This window comes from Macaca nemestrina, chromosome 7, assembly GCF_043159975.1.
Source record: "Macaca nemestrina isolate mMacNem1 chromosome 7, mMacNem.hap1, whole genome shotgun sequence".
Classification (NCBI taxonomy): domain Eukaryota; kingdom Metazoa; phylum Chordata; class Mammalia; order Primates; family Cercopithecidae; genus Macaca; species Macaca nemestrina.
In genome coordinates this window covers 3679968-3703451 of record NC_092131.1, presented here as the reverse complement: position 1 = coordinate 3703451, position 23484 = coordinate 3679968, and the positions used below count along the sequence as shown (strand labels likewise).

At 47.9% G+C, this 23484-nt stretch overlaps 1 protein-coding gene across 4 annotated transcripts in view; it reads right to left on the bottom strand.

Annotated features, from left to right (window-relative positions):
* LOC105489824 (protein phosphatase 1 regulatory subunit 13B) overlaps nucleotides 1-23245 on the bottom strand; it is a 123119-nt gene extending 99874 nt beyond the window's left edge. Inside the window, exon 1 of one of the 4 annotated variants that reach the window (XM_011754989.3) lies at nucleotides 22599-23245. In XM_011754989.3, coding sequence (XP_011753291.2) covers nucleotides 22599-22811 — 213 coding nt within the window. In that variant the 5' untranslated portion in view covers nucleotides 22812-23245. Of the gene's footprint in view, nucleotides 1-21111; nucleotides 21280-21653; nucleotides 21933-22598 lie in introns of those variants that run through there. The other 3 variants (XM_071099495.1, XM_011754990.3, XM_011754992.3) reach the window with 3 other exon arrangements.
* Between the last annotated feature and the right edge of the window lie 239 nt (nucleotides 23246-23484).

Here is a 23484-nt window from a genome sequence, read left to right as displayed (position 1 = left end):
ACGAGATCCCACAGAAGGGCTGCCTGCTCCAACAGGAAAGACTTCCCAAAGGACGCCACAGGAAGGCTAAGACAGAAAGGAGTAAGCCGCAGATGGAATGAGAGGGTAGGCAGATTATGTCCCAAGAAGACAGGATAGACTGGAAGCAGCAGGGCTGGATTGCTAATCAACAGCAGATGAAAGCAGGACTGAAGAATCCCCCATCAGGAGCTGCTTTCTTCTGTGCCAAAAACTTGACATTCAAATTACCACATGAAGATTTGGGTGATAAAGGTCCTCCTCTTGCCCGTCTTCTAGGTACTAAATAGTAATCTTTTTATATTTTTAATTTACTTTTGATATTCTTTTCTACTCTATTTACAAAGAAGTGGAAACTCTCAAAATAATCCAGTGTGTTAAATATACTGACTGCAAAAAAAAGATAAAACTATGAAGTCTCCTCAGACATAGAATTCTAAAGTGTTTCAGAGAGAAAGAGTGGCTTAACTGTAACAGTATTATTAATTAAATGCTGATAAAAATCATCCTTTCAAAATTTTTCTAATTTTAATTATATATCTAAATCCTTTAATCATTAATTACACTACTGCTGTGGTTGTTAAGCAGACTCAAATGTTGCAGCAAACAAGGAAACTAGTTACCTAAAGACATCAATTAGAAAGCATCCTCAAAAATGACACTTCAACATTTTTTTCTTCACTTGTGTAAACTTGCTAAATGCCTATGTGAAATGAAGGAATCTCTAAAGCAAGACTGTCTTTGAACTGTACTGAATCAAAACAATTTAATCATGTAAAAAAAAAATTTTTTTTTTTTTTTTTTTTTTTTTTTTGGAAATGGAGTCTCGCTCCGTCACCCAGGCTGGAGTGCGGTGGCGCGATCTTGGCTCACTGCAAGCTCCCCGTCCTGGGTTCACGCCATTCTCCTGGACTACAGGTGCCCACCACCGCGCCCAGCTCATTTTTTGTATTTTTAGTAGAGACGGGGTCTCACCATGTTAGCCAGGTTGGTCTTGATGTCCTGACCTCGTGATCCGCCCGCCTCAGCCTCTTAAAGTGCAGGGATTACAGGCGTGAGCCACTATGCCCGGCCAAAAAAATTTTTTTAATACAGACAAGGTCTTTCTATGTTGTTGCCCAGGCTGGTCTCAGACTCCTGGCCTCAAGCAATGCTACTGTCTTGGCCTCCCAAAATGATGGGATTACAAGAGTGAGCCACCCATATCCAGCCTAACATTTTACAGATAATAAATATTTTGAGGATAAAAACACACATCTAGGCCAGGCGCGGTGGCTCACGCCTGTAATCCCAGCACTTTGGGAGGCCGAGACGGGCGGGTCACGAGGTCAGGAGATCGAGACCATCCTGGCTAACACGGTGAAACCCCGTCTCTACTAAAAAATACAAAAAACTAGCCGGGCGAGGTGGCGGGCGCCTGTAGTCCCAGCTACTCGGGAGGCTGAGGCCGGAGAATGGCGTGAACCCGGGAGGCGGAGCTTGCAGTGAGCTGAGATCTGGCCACTGCACTCCAGCCTGGGCAACAGAGCGAGACTCCGTCTCAAAAAAAAAAAAAAAAACACACATCTATAGTGTATAGTTACTATACACATGGGTCTCACTATGCCACCTAGGCTGCAGTTCAGTGATACCATCACAGCTCAATGCAGCCTCAAACTCCTGGGCTCAGGCATTCCTCCCACCTCAGCCTCTAAAGTAGCTGGGGACTACAGGTGAGCACCGCCACACCTGGCTAAATATTTTATTTTTATTTTTTTCAAATGGAGTCTCCCTCTGTCACCAGGCTGGAGTATAGTGGCACGATCTTGGCTCACTGCAACTTCCACCTCCGGGTTCAAGTGATTCTCCTGCATCCGCCTCCCGAGTAGCTGGGACTACAGATGCCCGCTACCACACCCAGCTAATTTTTTTGTATTTTTAGTAGAGATGGAGTTTCACCATGTTGGTCAGGCTGGCTCAAACTCCTGATCTCAGGTGATCCACCTGCCTCGGCCTCCCAAAGTCCTGGGATTATAGGTGTGAGCCACTGCACCTGGCCTTTTTAAAAAATATTTCGTAGAGACAGGGTTTCAGTATGCTGCCTAGACTGATCTGGAATTCCTAGCCTCAAGTGATCCTCCTGTCTTGGCCTTCCAGAGTACTAGGATTACAGGCGTGAGCCACTGTGCCTAGCCCTGTTATTGGTTTTTTGTTTTTGGTTTTTTTTGAGATGGAGTTTCACTCTCTATGCCCAGGCTGGAGTACAATAGTACAATCTCAGTTCACTGCAACTGCCGCCTCCCTGGTTCAAGTGATTCTCTTGCCTCAGCCTCCTGAGTAGCTGGGACTACAGGCGTGTGCCACCACACCTGGCTAATTTTGGGTTTTGTTTTTTTTTTTTTTTTTTTTGAGACTGAGTCTCGCTCTGTTGCCCAGGCTGGAGTGCAATGGCGCGATCTCGGCTTACTGCAAGCTCCATCTCCCGGGTTCACGCCATTCTCCTGCCTCAGCCTCCTGAGTAGCTGGGACTACAGGCGCCTGCCACCACACCCAGCTAATTTTTTTGTATTTTTAGTAGAGATGGGGTTTCACCATGTTAGCCAGGATGGTCTTGATCTCCTGACCTCGTGATCCACCCGCCTTGGCCTCCCAAAGTGCTGGGATTACAGGCGTGAGCCACTGCCCTGGCCCGTATTTTTATTTATTTTTTTTGAAATAAAGTCTCAGCCGGGCGCGGTGGCTCAAGCCTGTAATCCCAGCACTTTGGGAGGCCGAGACGGGCGGATCACGAGGTCAGGAGATCGAGACCATCCTGGCTAACACGGTGAAACCCCGTCTCTACTAAAAAATACAAAAAACTAGCCAGGCGACGTGGCGGGCGCCTGTAGTCCCAGCTACTTGGGAGGCTGAGGCAGGAGAATGGTGAGAACCTGGGAGGCGGAGCTTGCAGTGAGCTGAGATCCGGCCACTGCACTCCAGCCTGGGCAACAGAGCGAGACTCCGTCTCAAAAAAAAAAAAAGAAATGAAGTCTCACTCTGTCGCCCGGGCTGGAGTGCTGTGGTGCAATCTCAGCTCACTGCAACCTCTGCCTCCCGAGTTCAAGTGATTCTCCTGCCTCAGTCTCCCGAGTAGCTGGGATTACAGGCACACACCACCACGACCAGCCAATTTTTATATTTTTAGTAGAGATGGGGTTTCACCAAGTTGGCCAGGCTGGCCTTGAACTCCTGACCTCAGGTGACCTCCCAACCTCAGCCTCCCAAAGTTCTGGGATTACAGGCATGAACCACCATGCCCAGCCTCTTATAGGTTCTTTTTATGTAACAACTCATTTAAAACTCGTAAAACCTAAGGAGGTAGGTACTACTATGACCTCCATTTTATAGATGAGGAAACTGAGACACAGAGAAATTAAGTAACTCACCCAAGATTACATGGCTAGGAAAAGACAGTGTTGAGATTCAAACCCAGATAGTCTGTTCCAAAATCTATACTCTTTACTGCCTCCCAATAGTTTTCCAAACATACAAACCAAGTATTCATAACTGAAAACTACTATAATAAAACCCCAGCCATCTATAATCCTTAAGGAATTAATTCTTATGAATGGCAGCATTCTCTGAATGGCTGGGTTAACCCTTCCATCTCAGGCAAAATCTGAAATTGTGTTGTGCATATGATGGCCACTGGCACACACGGCTATTGAGAATCTGGGGTGTGGTTAAGCCGAACTGAGTTGTGACATATATGTAAAATATGTTCTAAAATTTGAGAGACTTAGTATAAAAAAAAGAATGTAAACTACCCCACTAATGATGTTTTAATATTAACTACATACTCAAGCAATTTTTTCTTTTTTTATTAAGATGAAGTCTCAATCTGTCGCCCAGGTTGGAATGCAACGGCATGATCTTGGCTCACCGCAACCTCTGCCTCCCAAGTTCAAGTGAGTCTCCTGCCTCGGCCTGCCAAGTAGCTGGGACTATAGGCACCCACTACCACGCCTGGCTAATGTTTTGTATTTTTAGTAGAGATGGGGTTTCACTGTGTTAGCCAGGATGGTCTCGATCCCCTGACCTCATGATCTGCCCACCTCAGCCTCCCAAAGTGCTGGGATTACAGGCATGAGACACTATGCCCGGCCTCAAGTCATATTTTTTACATGAGTTAAACATAATTTCAACATCTTCTTTTTTTTTTTTTTTTTTTGAGACGGAGTCTCGCTCTGTTGCCCAGGCTGGAGTGCAGTGGCCGGATCTCAGCTCACTGCAAGCTCCGCCTCCCGGGTTCACGCCATTCTCCTGCCTCAGCCTCCCGAGTAGCTGGGACTATAGGCGCCCGCCACCTCGCCCGGCTAGTTTTTTGTATTTTTTAGTAGAGACGGGGTTTCACCGTGTTAGCCAGGATGGTCTCGATCTCCTGACCTCATGATCCGCCCGTCTCGGCCTCCCAAAGTGCTGGGATTACAGGCGTGAGCCACCGTGCCCGGCCTTCAACATCATTCTTTTACTTTTTTTTTTTTGAGGCAGAGTCTCACTCTGTCACCCAGGCTGGAGTGTAGTGGTGCGATCTCAGCTTCCAGCACTCTCTGCCTCCCAGGTTCAAGTAATTCTTGTGCCTCAGCCTCCCCAGTAGCTGGCATTACAGGCATCTGTCACCACACTCAGCTAATTTTGTATTAGTACAGACAGGGTTTCCCCATGTTGGCCAGGCTAGTCTCTAACTCCTGACCTCAAGTGATCCACCCGCCTCGGTCTCCCAAAGTGCTGGGATTATAGGCATGAGCCACCATGCTCAGCCTCTTTTGCCTTTTTAAAGTGGCTCCTAGAAAATTTTAAATTGTGGCCAGGCACGGTGGCTCATGCCTATAATCCCAGCACTTTGGGAGGCCAAGGCGGGTGGATCACTTGAGGACAGGAGTTCAAGACCAACCTGGCCAACATGGTGAAACTCCGTCTCTACTAAAAGTACAAAAATTAGCCATGTGTGGTGACACATGGCTGTAGTCCCAGCTACTCAGGAGGCTGAGGCAGGAGAATCGCTTGAACCTGGGAGGCGGAGGTTGCAGTGAGTCAAGACCATGCCACTGTACTCCAGCCTGGGTGACAGAGCAAGAATCCATCTCAAAAAAACAACAACAAAAATTAGCCAGGGATGGTGGTGTGCACCTGTAGTCCCAGCTACTCAGGAGGCTGAGGCAGGAGGATTTTTTGAGCCCAGGAGTTTAAAGTTATAGTAAGTCTGTCACTGCATTCCAGCCTGAGCAGCAAAGTAAGACCCTATTTCTTTAAAAAAAAAAAAAAAAAAAAGTTATGTTTCTATTGCACACAGCTCATCTAAAATGTCTCCAGTTGCTGTCTACATCACTGATATTATTTACTCTTTTCTTGATGACTCAGTCATCATGAGGAACTTTAACTACTACCCTATGTGTAATTTCTCATCTGTAATTGTGACTATAGTTGGGTTGACTAAGGTCAGGCTGCCCACCCTCAGACCTCAACCTCAGGCTGTGCCTGAAGCTATACCTCTGTATGATTTCCAGCCTGAGACCGCACTCTCCAGTCTGTCTGCCAACGACTACCCCTCTAGCAACCTCAGATGCAGCTTCTAATGGCTTAGAAGCCTGGTAAATTAGAACTGTGTAACATGTAAGAATAAAAGTTATGTGAAGGATAGAGGAAGTCTACAAACTGAACTCAGTTTCAACGCCAAGTTCCTTGACAACTATTTTGATCCCTCAGAGACCTTTTTCTGCCTTGACTATTGTAAGGGACTACTCTCTTCAACTCCAAACACTTAAAGGTATCAATTTTAACTTAAATTGGAGCACTTTACATCTCAGCTTAAGATCCACCAGCTGGGCATGGTGGCCCATGCCTATAATCCCAGCATCCCAGCACTTTGGGAGGCCAAGGCGGGGGGGTGTGGGGATCACCTGAGGTCAGGAGTTCGAGACCAGCCTGGCCAACACGGCGAAACTCTGTCTCTACTAAAAATACAAAAATTAGCTGGGCATGGTGATGGGCGCCTGTAGTCCCAGCTACTTGGGAGGATGAGGCACGAGAATAGCTTGAACCTGGGAGGTGGCGGCTGCAGTGAGCCGAGACGGTGCCATTGCACTCCAGCCTGGGTGACAGAGTGAGATTATGTCTCCAAAAAGAAAAAGGAAAAAAAAAGATCCATCAACAGTAGTTTCAGCTTGAGAAGATGTAGATGAAAATGTTCTGGAGATAGATGTTGATAATGGTTGCTCAACAATGTGTACTTAATGCCACAGAACTGTGCACTTAAAAATTGCTAAAATGGGCCGGGCGCGGTGGCTCAAGCCTGTAATCCCAGCACTTTGGGAGGCCGAGACGGGCGGATCACGAGGTCAGGAGATCGAGACCATCCTGGCTAACACCGTGAAACCCCGTCTCTACTAAAAAATACAAAAAACTAGCCGGGCGAGGTGGCGGGCGCCTGTAGTCCCAGCTACTCGGGAGGCTGAGGCAGGAGAATGGCGTAAACCTGGGAGGCGGAGCTTGCAGTAAGCTGAGATCCGGCCACTGCACTCCAGCCCGGGCGACAGAGCGAGACTCCGTCTCAAAAAAAAAAAAAAAAAATTGCTAAAATGGTAACTCATATTTTAACTCAAAAATAATCCTTCAATATTTTCATATCTTTCTCAGGACCAGGTTCAAATTCTTATGCAGGTAATACACTTTCCTCACACCTGGCTTCGACCACTTTTCCAGCCTTGTCCCCTTCCTCTTACCTCCTTTGGCCTCATATCCTAGGCAACTTCCCTTAACACACCATGCTGATTCAGACCTCAACATTCTGAATGTCAATCCTTCTACCTGGCCAGGCGCAGTGGCTCATGCCTGTAATTCTAGCACTTTGGGAGGCCGAAGCGAGTGGATCACCTGACGTCAGGAGTTCGAGACCAGCCTGGCCAACAATGGTGAAACCCTGTTTCTACCAAAATACAAAAATTAGCCAGGTGTGGTTGTGCACACCTATAATCCCAGCTCCTGGAGAGGCTGAGGCATGACACTCGATTGAACCCGGGAGGCGGAGGTTATAGTGAGACAAGCTCGCACTACTGCACTCCAGCCTGGGTGACAGAGCGAGACTCCATCTCAAAAAAATAAATAAAAATAAAATAAAATAAAATCCTTCTACCTAAAAGTCCTTTCCCATCACCATCACTCCCTCTTCCTCAATCTTCCAAACCCCACACAAATGTCGCCTCCTCTGTGAAACTTCCCAGCATCCTGAGGTTGAGAAGAGCTCTGTTACTGTACTCTGCTGCACCTTGTATCCTGACTTTTATCTTTTGGAAAGGCATTTTTTAGCTACATGATTGTTCTCGACAATGTGAGCTCACCAGAAGCAATGGCTGACCCAACACATAAATGATGCATCCTAAAGGCGTGCTGAGTTCATTCAGTAAGCAAGTACATATTAAATGCCTACCAGAGACCCACAATGTCCTAAGTGCCAAGGATACTGCAGTGGGAAAAGAAAACAAAACTGCTTTCATGGTGCTTCCACAAATAAACACCAGGCCGATATAAGTACTACAAAGAGGAACTGGCCGGGCGCAGTAGCTCACACCTGTAATCCCAGCACTTTGGGAGGCCGAGGAGGGCGGATCACTTGAGGCCAGGCATTCAAGACCAGCCTGACCAACATGGTGAAACTCTGTCTCTACTAAAAATACAAAAAACTAGCTGGGCATGGTGGCACACGCCTGTGGTCCCAGCTGCTTGGGAGGCTGAGGCACGAGAATCGCTTGAACCCAGGAGGCGGAGGCTGCAGTGAGCCAAGATCACGCCAGTGCACTCCAGCCTGGGTGACAGAGTGAGACTCTGTCTCAAAAACTAGTTAAGTACTACAAAGAGGAATAAAGCACAGGAAGGGGAGGGGTATTTCATACAAGATGGAAGGTGCCATCCAGGTAGAGACCACAAGAAGGGCTTTTCAGCTGACTGACAGACCACCGCGTGAAGTGGACCTTATTCTGGTTCTGAGTCAAGTCTGGAAAACAGAAAGTACTGCACAGGGAAGGTCAACTCTAATGTCTTTTTTTTTTTTTTTTTTTTTGAAACCAAGTTTCGCTCTTGTTGCCCAGGCAGGAGTGCAATGGCGCAATCTCGACTCACCACAACCTCTGCCTTCCGGGTTCAAGTGATTCTCCTGCCTCAGCCTCCCGAGTAGCAGGGATTACAGGTACCACCATGCCTGGCTAATTTCTTTGTATTTTTAGTGGAGACGAGGTTTCGTCATGTTGGTCAGGCTGATCTCAAACTCCTGACCTCAGGTGATCCACCTGCCTCGGTCTCCCAAAGTGCTGGGATTACAGCCGTGAGCCACCACACCAGCTAAACTTTAATTTCTAAGAAAAGCAAACTATTCTCTCTCTGTCCATATTAACCTAATAGATTTTGCAATTACCACCTAGCTATTCTCAGCACGAAGGGCACAAGCATTCTGCCTCAGAGTCATAGGGTAATTGTGATCCTTTTCTGACTGAATCTTGTCTGCTAAGAAGCCTCATGGTTGCTAGAGAAAACTTAAAAGTACTCAGTAAACATTTGCCCTCTTTTTTTTTTAGACAGGATCTGTCGCCCAGGCAGAAGTACAATGGAATGAAAACAGCTCACTGCAACCTCCACCTCCCAGGTTCAAGGGATCCTCCTACCCCGGTCTTCTGAGTAGCTGGAACCACAGGTGTCATCCACCACGCCCAGCTAATTTTTGTATTATTTAGGTAGAGATGGAGTTTTGGCATGATAGCCAGGCTGGTATTAAACTCCTGGGCTCAAGCAATCCTCCCACCTCAGCCTCCCAAAGTGCTGGGATTACAGGCATAAGCCACTGTGCCCAGCATTTTTTTTTTTTTTTTAAAGAGACCGGGTCTCTCTCTGTTGCCCAGACTGAAGTACAGTGGGTGATTATAGCTCAGTGCAGTCTCAACTTCCTGGGTTCATGCGATCCTGGTGCCTTAGCCTCCTGAGTTGCTGGGTCTACAAAGGCATGCCACTATGTCCTGCTAATTTTTATTTTTTTAAAATATAGATAGGGTCTCACTATGTTGCCCTGTCTAGTCTCAAACTCCTAGCCTCAAGCAATCCTTCCACCCCGGCCTCCTGAAGTGCTGGGATTGCAGACGTAGGCCATGGCACCTGGCCTACTGACTTGTTTTTTTTTAAGACAGTCTCATTTTGTTGCCCAGGCTGGAGTGCAGTGGCGCAATCTCAGTTCACTGCAACCAGGCTCTTTTTGCTTCTGCCTCCCAGGCTCAAGCAATTCTCCTGCCTCATCCTCCCAAATAGCTGGGATTACAGGCGCCCTCCACCACGCCCAGCTAATTTTTATATTTTTAGTAGAGATGGGGTTTCACCATGTTGGCGAGGCTGGTCTCGAACTCCTGACCTCAAGTGATCTGCCTGCCTTGGCCTCCCAAAGTGCTGAGATTACAGGCATGAACCACCACGCCCAGACCCTGACTACTTGTTACATATAGTAACAGACAATACTCTAAGCACCTGACAATCCTAACAGCATTATGAAATATAGTGTTATTAAACCCATTTTTACAAATAGGAAAATAAGGCACAAAGAGGTTAAATAATTTGTCCAAAGTCGGCTGAGCGCTGTGGCTCATGCCTGTAATCCCAGCACTTTGGGAGGGAGAGGCAGATGGATCATGAGGTCAGGAGTTTGAGACCAGCCTAGCCAACATGGTGAAACCCCATCTCTACTAAAGATAAAAAAATTAGCTGGGCGTGGTGGTATGCGCCTGTAATCTCAGCTACTCGGGAAGCTGAGGCAGGAGAATCACTTGGACCCGGGAGGCGGAGGTTGCAGTGAGCTAAGATAGTGCCACTGCACTCCAGCCTGGGCAACAGAGCAAGAGTCTGTCTCAAAAAAAAAAAAAAAAAAAATTGTCCAAAGTCACAGAGTTGGTAAGAGGCAAAGCCAGAATATACAGTCTCGGGTCTGGACTTGCTGATAACCACTATGCTCTACACTTTCACATCTGTGTTTCCCATCACAAATACTAGCTCTACAAAAATCTCTGTTTATACTTTGGTAATGTGTGATGTTGACTATTATTTACTGATACTATTTTCAAGAATGTCATTAGATAGAAATACAAACATGCAACTGAGTAAAAAGTGTAACACAAGAAATCAACACAGATAGAAATTACACCTCTACAAAAAGTGCACATATAAACTCTGCCAGGTGCCTGGAGCACAAAGATGGACGAAGCGAGTCCAGTCCCTGCCCTGAGAACCTTGGTCCAGTGGGCTCAGGGTGACACTCATCAGGCAAACTGGCAACACAGGGAGGACGTGTGTGGGTGCTGCAGATGCCCAGGCAGCAATCCAGAACCCACAACATTAAAGCCACTGAACATAGGCAAAAAATTTTGATTTAATATATTTATTTTACCTTAAGATTTAAGGATAACATCTTTCTGGACATGGCAGGGATCTATCTCAAGCTCCACACAGCCAAAATAAAACTCATTATTCTCGCAACCCTTTAAACTTACTCCTTCTCAAGCAGTATCTTTTATCTTAAAGGAAAGGCAAGCCTGGGTGCTGAAGCAATAAACCTGTTATCCTCAATTCCAGCTCCCTCCCTCCCTCCCTCCTTCCTCTCTCTCACACACACACACTTACGTGTGCACACACACAAGCACTCACTCCCTCACGTGCACACACTCACACGCACACATACACACACTCTCCATCCGATCTATTTACTGCCTTTCAACTGGATCTTTCTCTTCTTCAGGTCCTCAAGTCAGGCCTACAACTTTTGTTTCCTAAGTACTCTTCCTGTTGAATTACCTTTCTATCATACAAACCTGACTCTATCACTCCACTTTTTAAAAACATTTGGTGGTTTCTGACCGGGCACAGTGGCTCACACCTGTAATCCCAGCACTTTGGGAGGCCAAGGCAGACAGATCACCTGAGGTCAGGAATTCAAGACTAGCCTGGTCAACATGGTGAAACCCCATCTCTACTAAAAATACAAAAATTAGCTGGGCATGGTGGCTCACACCTGTAGTCCCAGCTACTCAGGGGGCTGAGGCAGAAGAATCGCTTGAACCTAGGAGGCAAAGGTTGCAGTGAGCAGAGATTGCACCACTGCACTCCAGCCTCGGCGACAGAGTGAGACTCTGTCTCAAAAAAATAACATAACATAACGTAAATAAAATAAAATAAAATAAGTTAACAACAATAAAAACATTTGGTGGTTTCTGACCATCTCTACAGGATCAAGTCTAACTCTGTTATGGCGCGCACGCACACACACACACACACCCCTCTTCACAATGGAGTCCAACATGACCTTCCACATCTTTCTTTATTCAACAAATATTTATTGAGCACCAACTATGTGTAAATCATTGGGCTAAGTGGCAGTGGTATAATGAGAAGCAAAAAGAGAGAGCTCCTGCTCTCATGAAGCTCACAGTCTAGGACAAGAAACAGAAATCAACCAGTCACACAAACAAATGTTTAAGATTACAACTAAGACAAGGCCGGGCGCGGTGGCTCAAGCCTGTAATCCCAGCACTTTGGGAGGCCGAGACCGGCGGATCACGAGGTCAGGAGATCGAGACCATCCTGGCTAACCCAGTGAAACCCCGTCTCTACTAAAAAATACAAAAAACTAGCCGGGCGAGGCGGCGGGCGCCTGTAGTCCCAGCTACTCGGGAGGCTGAGGCAGGAGAATGGCGTGAACCCAGGAGGCGGAGCTTGCAGTGAGCTGAGATCCGGCCACTGCACTCCAGCCTGGGCGACAGACCGAGACTCCATCTCAAAAAAAAAAAACAAAAAACAAAAAAAAAAAAGAAAGATTACAACTAAGACAAGTACTGCAAAGACACTCCAAGTAAAATAATCTGATATTAGACAGTGGCAATAGTTGTCTCGTGCATACACTGAAAACCAATGAACTGTACACATTAAAAGATGAATTTTATAGCACATGAATTATACCATATCCCCCATCCCAGAAAAAGACACAGCAGAGTGAGCACCTCTGATGGTAGGGTTGGCCAAGGCAGAGATGGTAAAAGCTTTCCAGAGAACAGAGTTTACAAATAACATATTTACTAAAAATTTACTACATGCCAGGCCACTTTCACTGTACTCATGCATCTGATCCTCCTACCAACAATGTAAGGTTACTATTATTAACCAATTCAGAGGTCAGTGAGGGGTCAAGGAACTTTAAGGACAAAGAGCCCATAAATGGCAATGCCAGCATCCATATTTAAGCAGAATAAAGTGAGTGTCTGCACTTTTACCTGCTACATGTAAAGTCACCTAGGCAATGCCTATTACTCAGAACTGCTTATGATGCAATAAACAGACCACTGTATTTCCTTTTTTTTTTCTTTGAGACGGAGTCTCGCTTTGTCACCCAGGCTGGAGTACAGTGGCGCAATCTCAGCTCACCGCAACCTCTGCTTCCCAGGTTCAAGCGATTCTCCTGCCTCAGCCTCTCAAGTAGCTATGATTACAGGCGCATGCCACCGCACCCAACTAATTTTTTGTATTTTTAGTACAGACGGGATTTCACCATATTAGCCAGGATGGTCTTGATCTCCTGACCTTGTGATCTGCCCACCTCAGCCTCCCCAAGTGCTGGGATTACAGGTGTGAGCCACAGCACCCGGCCCATTGTGTTTCATTTCTGATAAAAGAAATGCCTCGCCGGGCACAGTGACTCATGCCTATAATCCCAGCACTTTGGGAGGCCGAGGTGGGCAGATCACCTGAGGTTGGGAGTTAGAGACCAATCTGACCAACATGGAGAAATCCCATCTCTACTAAAAATACAAAATTAGCCGGGCGTGGTGGCGCATGCCTGTAATCCCAGCTACTCGGGAGGCTGAAGCAGAAGAACCCCTTGAACCTGGGAGGCGGAGGTTGTAATGAGCTGAGATCATGCCATTGTACTCCAACCTGGGTAAGAGCAAAACTCTGCCAAAAAAGAGAAAAAAAAAAACTTTCCATCTCCTTTGTCATTACAATAGCCTCTAAGGCCCTACAAGATCAATCCTACACTACTGTCTCCATCACCTGACTTCACCTCCTCCACTTTCCCCCTTACTCACTCCGCTCCAGCCACACAGGCCTACTTTTGCTTCTCCAGCATGCTGGGCATGCTCCTACCACACAGCCTTTGCATTTTCTTGAGCTATGATAATTAAAATCACAACATGTGGCATAAATCATGATTCTGCTAAAACCTCAGTTAACATTTTCTCTAAACACATCAGTAATGCCACTAACAAGATCTTGTACTGAACTGTACACTAATATTTCAAATGCCATTAATTTTAATAAAAACTACCTAATTTTTCCAGTTTTATATTGTTCTATATGACATCACCAAAGATTTTCATTTTACAAAATCCAGTAACAGCAGCTTTTGCTTACCAATTAGTCTGAACAAGTGTCACACAGCTATCTTTGCAGTGAAATAAAGCAAAGCAATCAAGCCAAAAAAGTGTCACAATAGAATCTGATTACCACCATTCCTCTGTTTAGCCCTAGAACCACAGTTTGTGAAATAACTATGACAACAGCATTTCAAGGCACCAAAATCCCACCATACTTTTGCTGAGAAAGTATTCTCCATCTGTGCAAACACATACAAATGCATGTTGACAACTAGTTATATAACTCCAATACAATAACTCAGTGATATTTTAAGTTCCTATTTTGCTAAAAATCCTAAGAAACTGTTAATCCTAAAACCGTTCAAAGTAGGATGCAGAGAAAGGAATGAAGAAAATACATTTAACACATTTACATTTAAAACTGAGTTGTCCCCAAACTCCAGGTGGAAAAAACTACCCCTTTTTGGCAGGGTGCAGTGGCTCACGCCTGTAATTCCAGCACTTTGGGAGGCCAAGGCGGGCAAATCATTTGAGGTCAAGAGTTTGAGACCAGCTTGGCCAACATGGTGAAACCCTGTCTCTCCTAAAAATACAAAAATATTAGCTGGGCGTGGAAGCACACGCCTGTAAACCCAGCTGCTTGGGAGGCTGAGGCAGGAGAATTGCTTGAACCCAGGAGGTGGAGGCTGCAGTAAGCTGAGATGGCACCACTGCACCCCAGCCTGGGCAACAGAAGGAGACTTCCTCTCAAAAAAAAAAAAAAAAAAAAAAAGAACACAATGTATTCTATATTTTGAAACAGTAGAGAGCCACTGAAATCTTCCCAACACGTAGAAATGGTAAGTGCTAGAAGCAATGGATATTCCAAATACTCCGACTTGATCATTACACGTTCTATGCAAGTAACAAAATATCACATATACCTCAGAAACATATACAAATATATCAATTAAAAAATTTTTTTTGCCAGAAACAGTGGCTCACGCCTGTAATCCCAACACTTTGGGAGGCTGAGGCAGGCATATCACCTGAGGTCGTGAGTTCGAGACCCGCCTGACCAACATGGAGAAACCCCGTCTCTACTAAAAATACAAAATTAGCCAGATGTGGTGGCACGTGCCTGTAATCCCAGCTACTCAGGAGGCTGCGGTGGGAGAATCGCTTGAGCCCTGTAGGCAGAGATTGCAGTGAGCCGGGATCACACCACTGCACTCCAGCCTGGGTGACAGATCAAGACTCCATCTCAAAAAGAAAAAAGAGAAAAAAAAATTTTTTTAAATATTGTCCTGTCTTTGGTGTTTGTTTACTGAAATCAGCTGTAAAATTAAGCTTATCAAGTCTTAATTTTAAGTCACTTAATTATTAATTAAAAAATAATAGCAAACATTTACTGAGCTCTTACTATCTGCTCTGTCATAAAAGATGCTTTGGAAATGAAAGAGTTTACTAGAAGCCTGCCAAAACAAGTGTCAAGTTGCCTCAACCTTTGATGAAGCCAGTATGAATATTAGAGAACTTCATGCAAGTATCTGCTATAAATCAGCTACTGGATTCACCATAAATGCCTGAAAATTACCACATCCAACTCATTTTACAGATGAGAAACAGGCCCGAAGAGATTGAGTCCAAAGGTCTTCACTAACAGTAGGAACAAGAATCCTATTTCCAGTTCAGGGTTCTGTTGTCAATTACATGTCAGTTGTTTATTTTAAAGTGAAAAACCTATTCTAGTATCTCAAAATGTTTCTACATAGTTGGGAAGAAAATGAATACCTAGAATAAGTACATATTTAATGAGAGCTAAATATTAAAAACAAATTAATGTTATCCATACCCTGCAGTAAACATGCTGAAAGGGCTCCTAGGACAGGAATAAGTAGAATCGAAGCCACACTTCACAGCGTCTAATAGAAGTTAGGGGCCGGGCGCGGTGGCTCAAGCCTGTAATCCCAGCACTTTGGGAGGCCGAGACGGGCGGATCACTAGGTCAGGAGATCGAGACCATCCTGGCGAACACGGTGAAACCCCGTCTCTACTAAAAAATACAAAAAACTAGCCGGGCGAGGCGGCGGGCGCCTGTAGTCCTAGCTACTCGGGAGGCTGAGGCAGGAGAATGGCGTAAACCCGGGGGGCGGAGCTTGCAGTGAGCTGAGATCCGGCCACTGCACTCTAGCCCAGGCGACAGAGCCAGACTCCGTCTCAAAAAAAAAAAAAAAAAAAAAAAAAGAAGTTAGGTGCCCCATCGCTAACATCACCAAACACCACCACCAGAGTGCCTTCTTTTTTTTTTTTTTTTTTTTTTTTGAGATAGAGTCTCGTACCGTCGCCCAGGCTGGAGTGCAGTGGCACTATCTATCTCGGCTCACTGCAACCTCCGCCTCCCAGGTTCAAGCGATTCTTCTGCCTCAGCCTCTTGAGTAGCTGGGACTATAGGCGCCCGCCATCATGCCTGGCTAATTTTTGTATTTTTATTAGAAATGGGGTTTCACCATGTTGACCAGGCTGGTCTTGAACTCCTGACCTCAGGTGATGTGCTCGCCTCAGCTTCCCAAAGTGCTGGGATTACAGGCGTGAGCCACCACACCCAGCCCATAGTGCCTTCTTTATGAAGAAAATACACTTCAGAGCTACAGAACACTTCTTGACTTGTCGATACTCTTTTGGAAAAGAAAAAGTAACCTGGCCGGGCATGGCAGCTCACACCTGTAATCCCAGCACTCTGGGAGGCTGAGGCAGGTAGATTAGCTGAGGTCAGGAGTTCAAGACAGCCTGGCCAACATGGGGAAATCCCATCTCACTAAACATGCTAAAATGAGCCAGGTGTGGTGGCACACCCCTGTAATCCCAGCTCCTTGGGAGGCTGTGGTGGAAGAATTGCTTGAACCTGGGAGGCAGAGGTTGCAGTGAGCCAAGATCTCGCCACTGCACTGCAGCCTGGGCAACAGAGTGAGATCCCGTCTGAAAACAAAAAAAAAAGTATCCTCAGCAACATTCCCCAGATATACCTCATCTATGCATGAAAAGTTTTACTAGCTACAAAACGTCCACACTCTTTCAAAAAGAATGATGCTGGGCCGGGTGTGGTGGCTCACGCCTGTAATCCCAGCATTTTGGGAAGCTGAGGAGGGCAGATCACTTGAGGCCAGGGGTTCGAGACCAGCCTGGTCAACATGGCAAAACCGTGTCTCTACCAAAAATTACAATAAATTAGCCAGGCATGGTGGTGTGCATATGTAGTCCCAGCTATTCTGGAGGCTGGGGCACGAGAATCACTTGAACCCGGGGGGGCAGAGGTTGCAGTGAGCTGAGATCCTGCCACTGCACTCCAGCCTGGGCGATAGAGCGAGACTGTCTCAAAAAAAAAAAAAAAAAAATTATGCTGAATCAAGGCAGTTTTCATCCTTTCTATAATCTAAATTGGGCTTTCCATTTTGACTAAACTTCTTACTTCTATCAAACTTTTAAATGCTTTCAGGCCCAGATCTTATGGACTAACTGAAAAGTATTATTTAAATGGTACCCTTTTTTCCTGGGAAAACATTTTTAAAATGTCATCCATTGATAAAAAGGTGAGTGACTACAGATAACCAAAAAAAAAAAAAAAATACTGGCCGGGCGCGGTGGCTCACGCCTGTAATCCCAGCACTTTGGGAGGCCGAGGCGGGCGGATCACAAGGTCAGGAGATCGAGACCACGGTGAAACCCCGTCTCTACTAAAAATACAAAAAATTAGCCGGGCGCGGTTGTGGGCGCCTGTAGTCCCAGCTACTCGGGAGGCTGAGGCAGGAGAATGGCGTGAACCCAGGAGGCGGAGCTTGCAGTGAGCCGAGATCGCGCCACTGCACTCCAGCCTGGGCGACAGAGCGAGACTCCGTCTCAAAAAAAAAAAAATACTATTTTTAAGGGAAAATTCCAAAATATAATTTAGTTTAAAAGTGGAAAGGCCAGCTGGGCGCAGTGGCTCACACCTGTAATGCCAGCACTTTGGGAGGCCAAGGCATGCGGATGAGAAGGTCAAGAGATCAAGACAAATCTGGCCAACACGGTGAAACGCTATCTCTACTAAAAATACAAAAATTAGCTGGGCGTGGTGGTGGGCACCTGTAGTCCGAGCTACTTGGTAGGCTGAGGCAGAAGAATCACTTGAACCCAGGAGGCGGAGGTTGCAGTGAGCCAAGATCGTGCCACTGCACTCCAGCGTGGCGACAGAGTGAGACTCCGTCTCAAAAAAAAAAAAAAGAAAAAAAGGTGGAAAGGCCAGGTGCAGGGGCAGAGGGGTGGGTCACACCTGTAATCCCAGCACTTTGGAAGGCTGAGGCAGGCAGATCACTCGAGCTCAGAAATTCGAGACCCACTTGAGCAACATGGTGAAACCCCATCTCTACTAAAAATACAAAAAATTAGCCATTTGCCGTGGCTTGTCTGTGGTCCCAGCTACTCGGGAGGCTGTGGCATGAGAATTGCTTGAGCCCAGGAGGCAGAGGTTGCAGTAAGCTGAGATCATACCATCGCATTCCAGCCTGGGCAACAGGAGTGAAACCCTGTATCGAGGGGGAAAAAAAAAAAAGTGGAAAGTCATGGCACTTTGTACAACAGCAAATAGAGGACTTCTACAGAGATTTGATTGTGTCAGATGAGAATTTGGCCAGACACTCTCATTTATTCTGAACAGCTGAGAGACTGGGCACTGTACTATACCATGTGATGAATTAAAAGTTACCACATGGCCGGGCGCGGTGGCTCACACCTGTAATCCGAGCACTTCCAGAGGCTGAGGAGGGCAGATCACCTGAGGTCAGGAGTTCAAGGCCAGTCTGCCCAACATGGTGAAACCCTGTCTCTACAAAAATACAAAAATTAGTTGGGCAGGATAGAGGGTGCCTGTAATCCCAGCTACTCAGGAGGCTGAGGCAGGAGAATCGCTTGAACTTGGGAGGTGCAGGTTGCAGTGAGCCAAAATTGGGCCACTACACTCCAGCCTAGGCAACAGAGCAAGACTCTCTCTCAGAAAAAAAAGTTACCACAGGCCAGGCGCAGTGGCTCACACCTGTAATCCCAGCACTTTGGGAGGCCAAAGTGGGCAGATCACTTGAGGTCAGGAGTTCAAGACCAGCGTGGCCAACATGGTAAAAACCCCGTCTCTACAAAAATACAAAAATTAGCCAGGTGTGGTAGCACACACCTGTAGTCCCAGCTACTAAGGACGCTGGGGCAGGAGAATTGCTTGAACCTGGGAGGTGGAGGGTGCAATGAGTCAAGATTGTGCTACTGCACTCCAGCATGGGCAACAGAGTGAGACTCTGTCTCAAAAAAAGAAAAAGGCCGGGCACGGTGGCTCAAGCCTGTAATCCCAGCACTTTGGGAGGCCGAGACGGGCGGATCACGAGGTCAGGAGATCGAGACCATCCTGGCTAACACGGTGAAACCCCATCTCTACTAAAAAATACAAAAAAAACTAGCCGGGCGAGGTGGCGGGCGCCTGTAGTCCCAGCTACTCGGGAGGCTGAGGCAGGAGAATGGTCTAAACCCGGGAGGCGGAGCTTGCAGTGAGCTGAGATCCGGCCACTGCACCCCAGCCTGAGCGACAGAGCAAGACTCTGTCTCAAAAAAAAAAAAAAAAAAAAAGAAAAAGAAAAAAAAAAGTTACCACAGACATTATATACTAATTGCCAATTTTCAAATAAAATAAAATATACTCTAAGCCTGTGTTGTCCAATATGGTAGCCACTAACCACATGTAGCAATTGAGTGCTGGAAATGTGCTAGTCTGAACTAAGGTGTGCTGTAAAATGCAAACTGTCACCAGATTCACACCAGATTTCAAACAGTAGCAGAAAAAATGTAAAATATCTCATTAGTGATTTTTTCTATTGATTATATGTTAAAATAATAACATTTTGGATATACTGAGTTAATAAAAGGATACTGTTAAAATTAATACTTTTTTAATTTGTTTCATGTAGTTACCACAAAATTTAAAATTGCATTTGTGGCTTGCTTTACATTTTTATTGGACAGTGCTGCTCTACACAAACTGCAAAATATGATCCAACGTTCCTTTGATTCATCATCATCATCATGATGAATACCAAATATACAATAAATCGAGAAAAATCTTATTTACATTTTTGGATACATAGTTTACATATTACCAAGTAAGAATGGCATTTCTGAAAACTCCTACTAAATTTACAACCAACTCCAACTGTGTTAATAGAGGAAGGACTCAGTCCCACAAGTAGTATTTTTAGGGATCAAGAAGGAAATACAAAAGTAAAAGCCATAAAAGAGAGTCTAAGAGCAATGCCATCTGTTTCTAAAAGGCATTTTTAAACAAAAGCAGTATTTTAAACAGATAATAGAACGGTTATTTAAAAAAACAGTATTTTATTGTTTTGAGAAATTTGAAGAAATGTCCCAATTCCCAGCTAAACAAACTTCTTAAAAAGGAAACCTGTTAAGGTAGGAACTCAAAACTCTAATCACGTGGAATAGAGGTAAAATGCCTGAATGAATCATATGGAAAATGTAAGCCAAGTTTCTTAGCAGAATATTTATAATTAAACATTATACAATGATGAAGCCAGCCAAAATATTTCTAGATATCCTTCAATGCCACCATAGTATGAACGCATCAATCAACTATTACAGGATTTAACTAAAACTGCTTTCAAAATTATGAAACACCATAATGCCTTTCATCAAAATCTAGCCAGTGAGAATTAGGGAGGGAAGTTTCCAAATGCCTTATCTTATAGCGATTAAAATTAGAAATTGAAAATTCAAACCCATATTAAGAATAATAAATATTTGTATGACATTCTGTTCAACAATCACTTTTGGAAACATCATCCTATTTGATCCTCAGGACAGCGCTCAGATATTGGTATATTTTTGTCCCTACTTTAGAGGTAATTCCAGGCTCAAAGACCTTGACTTGTTCAAGGTCACACAGCTAAAAAGTGGAAGAACCAGTGTTTCACCCCAGATCTTCTGATGCTCATCCAATTCTCTTTCCCTTACAAGACAATTATTCATTTAAAACCAAATGTTTAGAAACCCAACAAGCCTGATGCTAAAGAAAGACCTAAGGATCAAGTAGATCAAACCTTAAGACTTGGAAAACACTGAAAGCCGGCTACAAAACATGCTGGAATCCTCTAAAAACGGGGAGAAGAGATTATCAAGAAAAAGGAAATCAAAGAGGGAGAGGGGGGATCTAATCTAAATGTCCTTGGGTGCAGCACAGCAGAATGGCAATATTCAATTCAAGTAGAGAATGCAGAGAAACTGCACTTTCCTGTGAAATGTGATTTTCAATGTAGTATTGTAGGTTAAAAAAATGACTGTGTTATTTTACTATAAATGTGTTTGAGAATTTTACTCACTATATAGGCGCTCAGAAAACCAATACCTCTCCAGCTGGGTACGACCAGTCCCACATTTTTTCGTAAGTCATGATGCTTACCTCCCAAAAAGCCAATTTTTAAACATCAGAATTCAGCATCCCCTCCTATTTAGATTATAGGTAAAGGGAAGGGTCCGTAGGACGACGGCAAATCTAATGGCCAATGTCTTTCTAGGCGAAAGCATCCTTAAGGGCAGGACAAAGGCACCACCACTACAAACGAACCTCGTTCAACCTTCAGAACACGGAGAACAAACCAGTTAAAGCAAAACGAACCAATATTGCAGATACGGGAAAAGGGAATTCCTAAGATGGCTCTCAAAATCCGTGCACTCGACACCTTCCTCAGTACAACCGCGAAGGCTACGGGAATGCGGGTGCCGAGTGTGGGAACTCCGGGCGTGGGTGCCCACCCCGTCGACTCCCAGTGCGACCCCAGGACGTTCGTTTCAGGCGGGTCACAGCTGCGCCACCCACGAGACCTGTGCCCCAGCTTCCGACCGCGCGCCGGAGAGGACCGAAGGGATGACCAGCCCCAAATGCATCTGCTTCTCCCCACGGCAGTCCCCGCGGCCCCGCGGCCGGGGAGGCCGAGCAGAAAGGGTCCGCAGGCGGCCCCGGCCCCGCGCTGACAGCCGGCGCCGCCCCCACCTGCCTGCCCGGGGGGCGCCGCGGCCGGGCGCGCCCGCCCAGCCACTTCCTTCCCCGCCCGCCCGGCCTCGCACCGGCCCGCGGGGGCTGGGAGCCGCGGGAGGAAGGAGGCTTGGCCGGCGGCCCGCGAAGGAAGCCGCCGCCGCCGCCCGCCCGCCAGCACCCACCGGCATCATCGCGGGGAGAGTCCGCGGCACCCTCGGCCGCCGCCTGACAGGACGCTCCGCGCTGAGCTGCGCCCGCCGCTCCGGCCGCCTTCTAAGGCCGCGCTCCCGTCGCTGTGCTCTCCTGCCCGGCCGCGGCGAGGCGGCGGCTGCGGCGGGCTGCGGCGGGCTGCGGGGCTCTCGCCGGCCCTGTGGCGGCCGCCGGCGCGCTGCGTCGCTGTCCCGGGCACCCGGCCGCCACCGCCGCCTCAGCCTCAGCCCCAGCCCGACCGCCTCCCGCCCGCCCAGCTCGCTCTTCAGCCCCCGCAGGCCCCGCCCCCAGCGCGGCGCCCCGCACGGGGCCCGTCGCCCCCTCTGATTGGCCCGGCGGAAGCGGGGGCGGAGAGAGGGGCGGGGCTTCCCGACTCCGCCCGCCACCCTCGCTCTCAGCGGCAGCCAGGTGCGTGCGCGTCCGCGCTCCCGGCGGCGGGGGAGGGGCGGGCGCGCCGTGGGCATCGGTGGCCGCCCCGGCGCCTGCGTGAGCCCCAACTAGGGGAGGCCGCGGACGGTGGGAGAACGGAGGCCCGACAGGAAATGGCCGGCCTGGGTCCCGCAGCGGATCACGGCAGGGCCGGGACTCGAACCCGAGCTCCCGGGGGCCGACTGTGGGCGGGAGCGTCCCTGCGGCGGCGGCGCGCACCCGCACTCTGACCGTGGCCTGACCCCCGGCTCCCGGCGCCCCGTTTGGCTGCGGCCCAGAGGCCGGTGGGAGGGGCGCGGGGGACCCCGGAGCCGGCACGTGACCCGACGCCGCGCACTCAGAACCAGCCCCGGCCCGGCGCCCTTGGCCTGCACCTGCTTCCCGCCCCCACCAGCGTCTTCCGCGGCCGCGCCCCCCGCACCGGCTCCCGAGCCTTGGCCTTTGCCCGAACGAGCTGCCGCCTAGAAGCCTGTGCCACCTGTGCCCACCTGCGCCAGCATCCCTCGAGGTCCAACTCCAGCGTCCCCGGGCAGGGTCCGGTCCCCATCTCCAGGGTCCAGGTCTCTCCCTGCAGCCCCGTATCCAGAGGCGCCGCCCCCTCGGTCCTGAGCGCCGTAGTGACAGAGCCCTGGGCAGGGCCCTGAGCAGACCCTCAGCAAAGGCTGCCAGGGGGGCAGGCACCCGCTCGGGGCCCCCCACATGGTGCCATTCGCCCGGACCGCGGTGGAGAGCCGACAGGGGGACTGAGGTGCTCCCGGCGGCAGCACCGAACTCCCACCGGCATCAGAAGGCAAGGTCTGCGGTTGGCCCCAGACACGGAAGGCGTAAGCCGCCCTGGGAAGCGCCGGCCCCGTGGAGAAGGCCGCCGCGAGGTCAGGGTCAGTCTGGAGCCTGTCTGGTGCTCGGAGAGGCTTCTGGTTGCTGCAGAGTCGGGGCAGAGGAAGGGAGGATGCCAGGGAGCTCCCACCAGCCCATTCCTGGGGAGCCACCCCTGTCCCTCAGAGGCCACGGGGGCTCGTATTTGAGAGTGTGGACTTTCCAGTTAGACAGACTTGATGCAGCACCGCCTCCACCACACCCTCGCCTGGGATCCTAAACAAACCGCATCTTCTCTGCATCGTAGTGTGCTTGTCTCTGTGATGAGAGAGTGTAGGGATAATAGTGCCTGCCTCGTGTCGGAGGGCTTTTTCGGATGCGAGGGATGGAAAGCTCCCAGCACAATTTGTGGCACGTGGTAGCTGTTCCATAAATAGCATTCTGTAGTTGGGCCGTGATTAGCAAGGAGGCTTAGTGTACAGACGTCCCTGGGATTTTTAAACTTATCCACACCTGGGCATGAATGGCTAATGACACCCCTCTTCTGGGAGCAGGGTT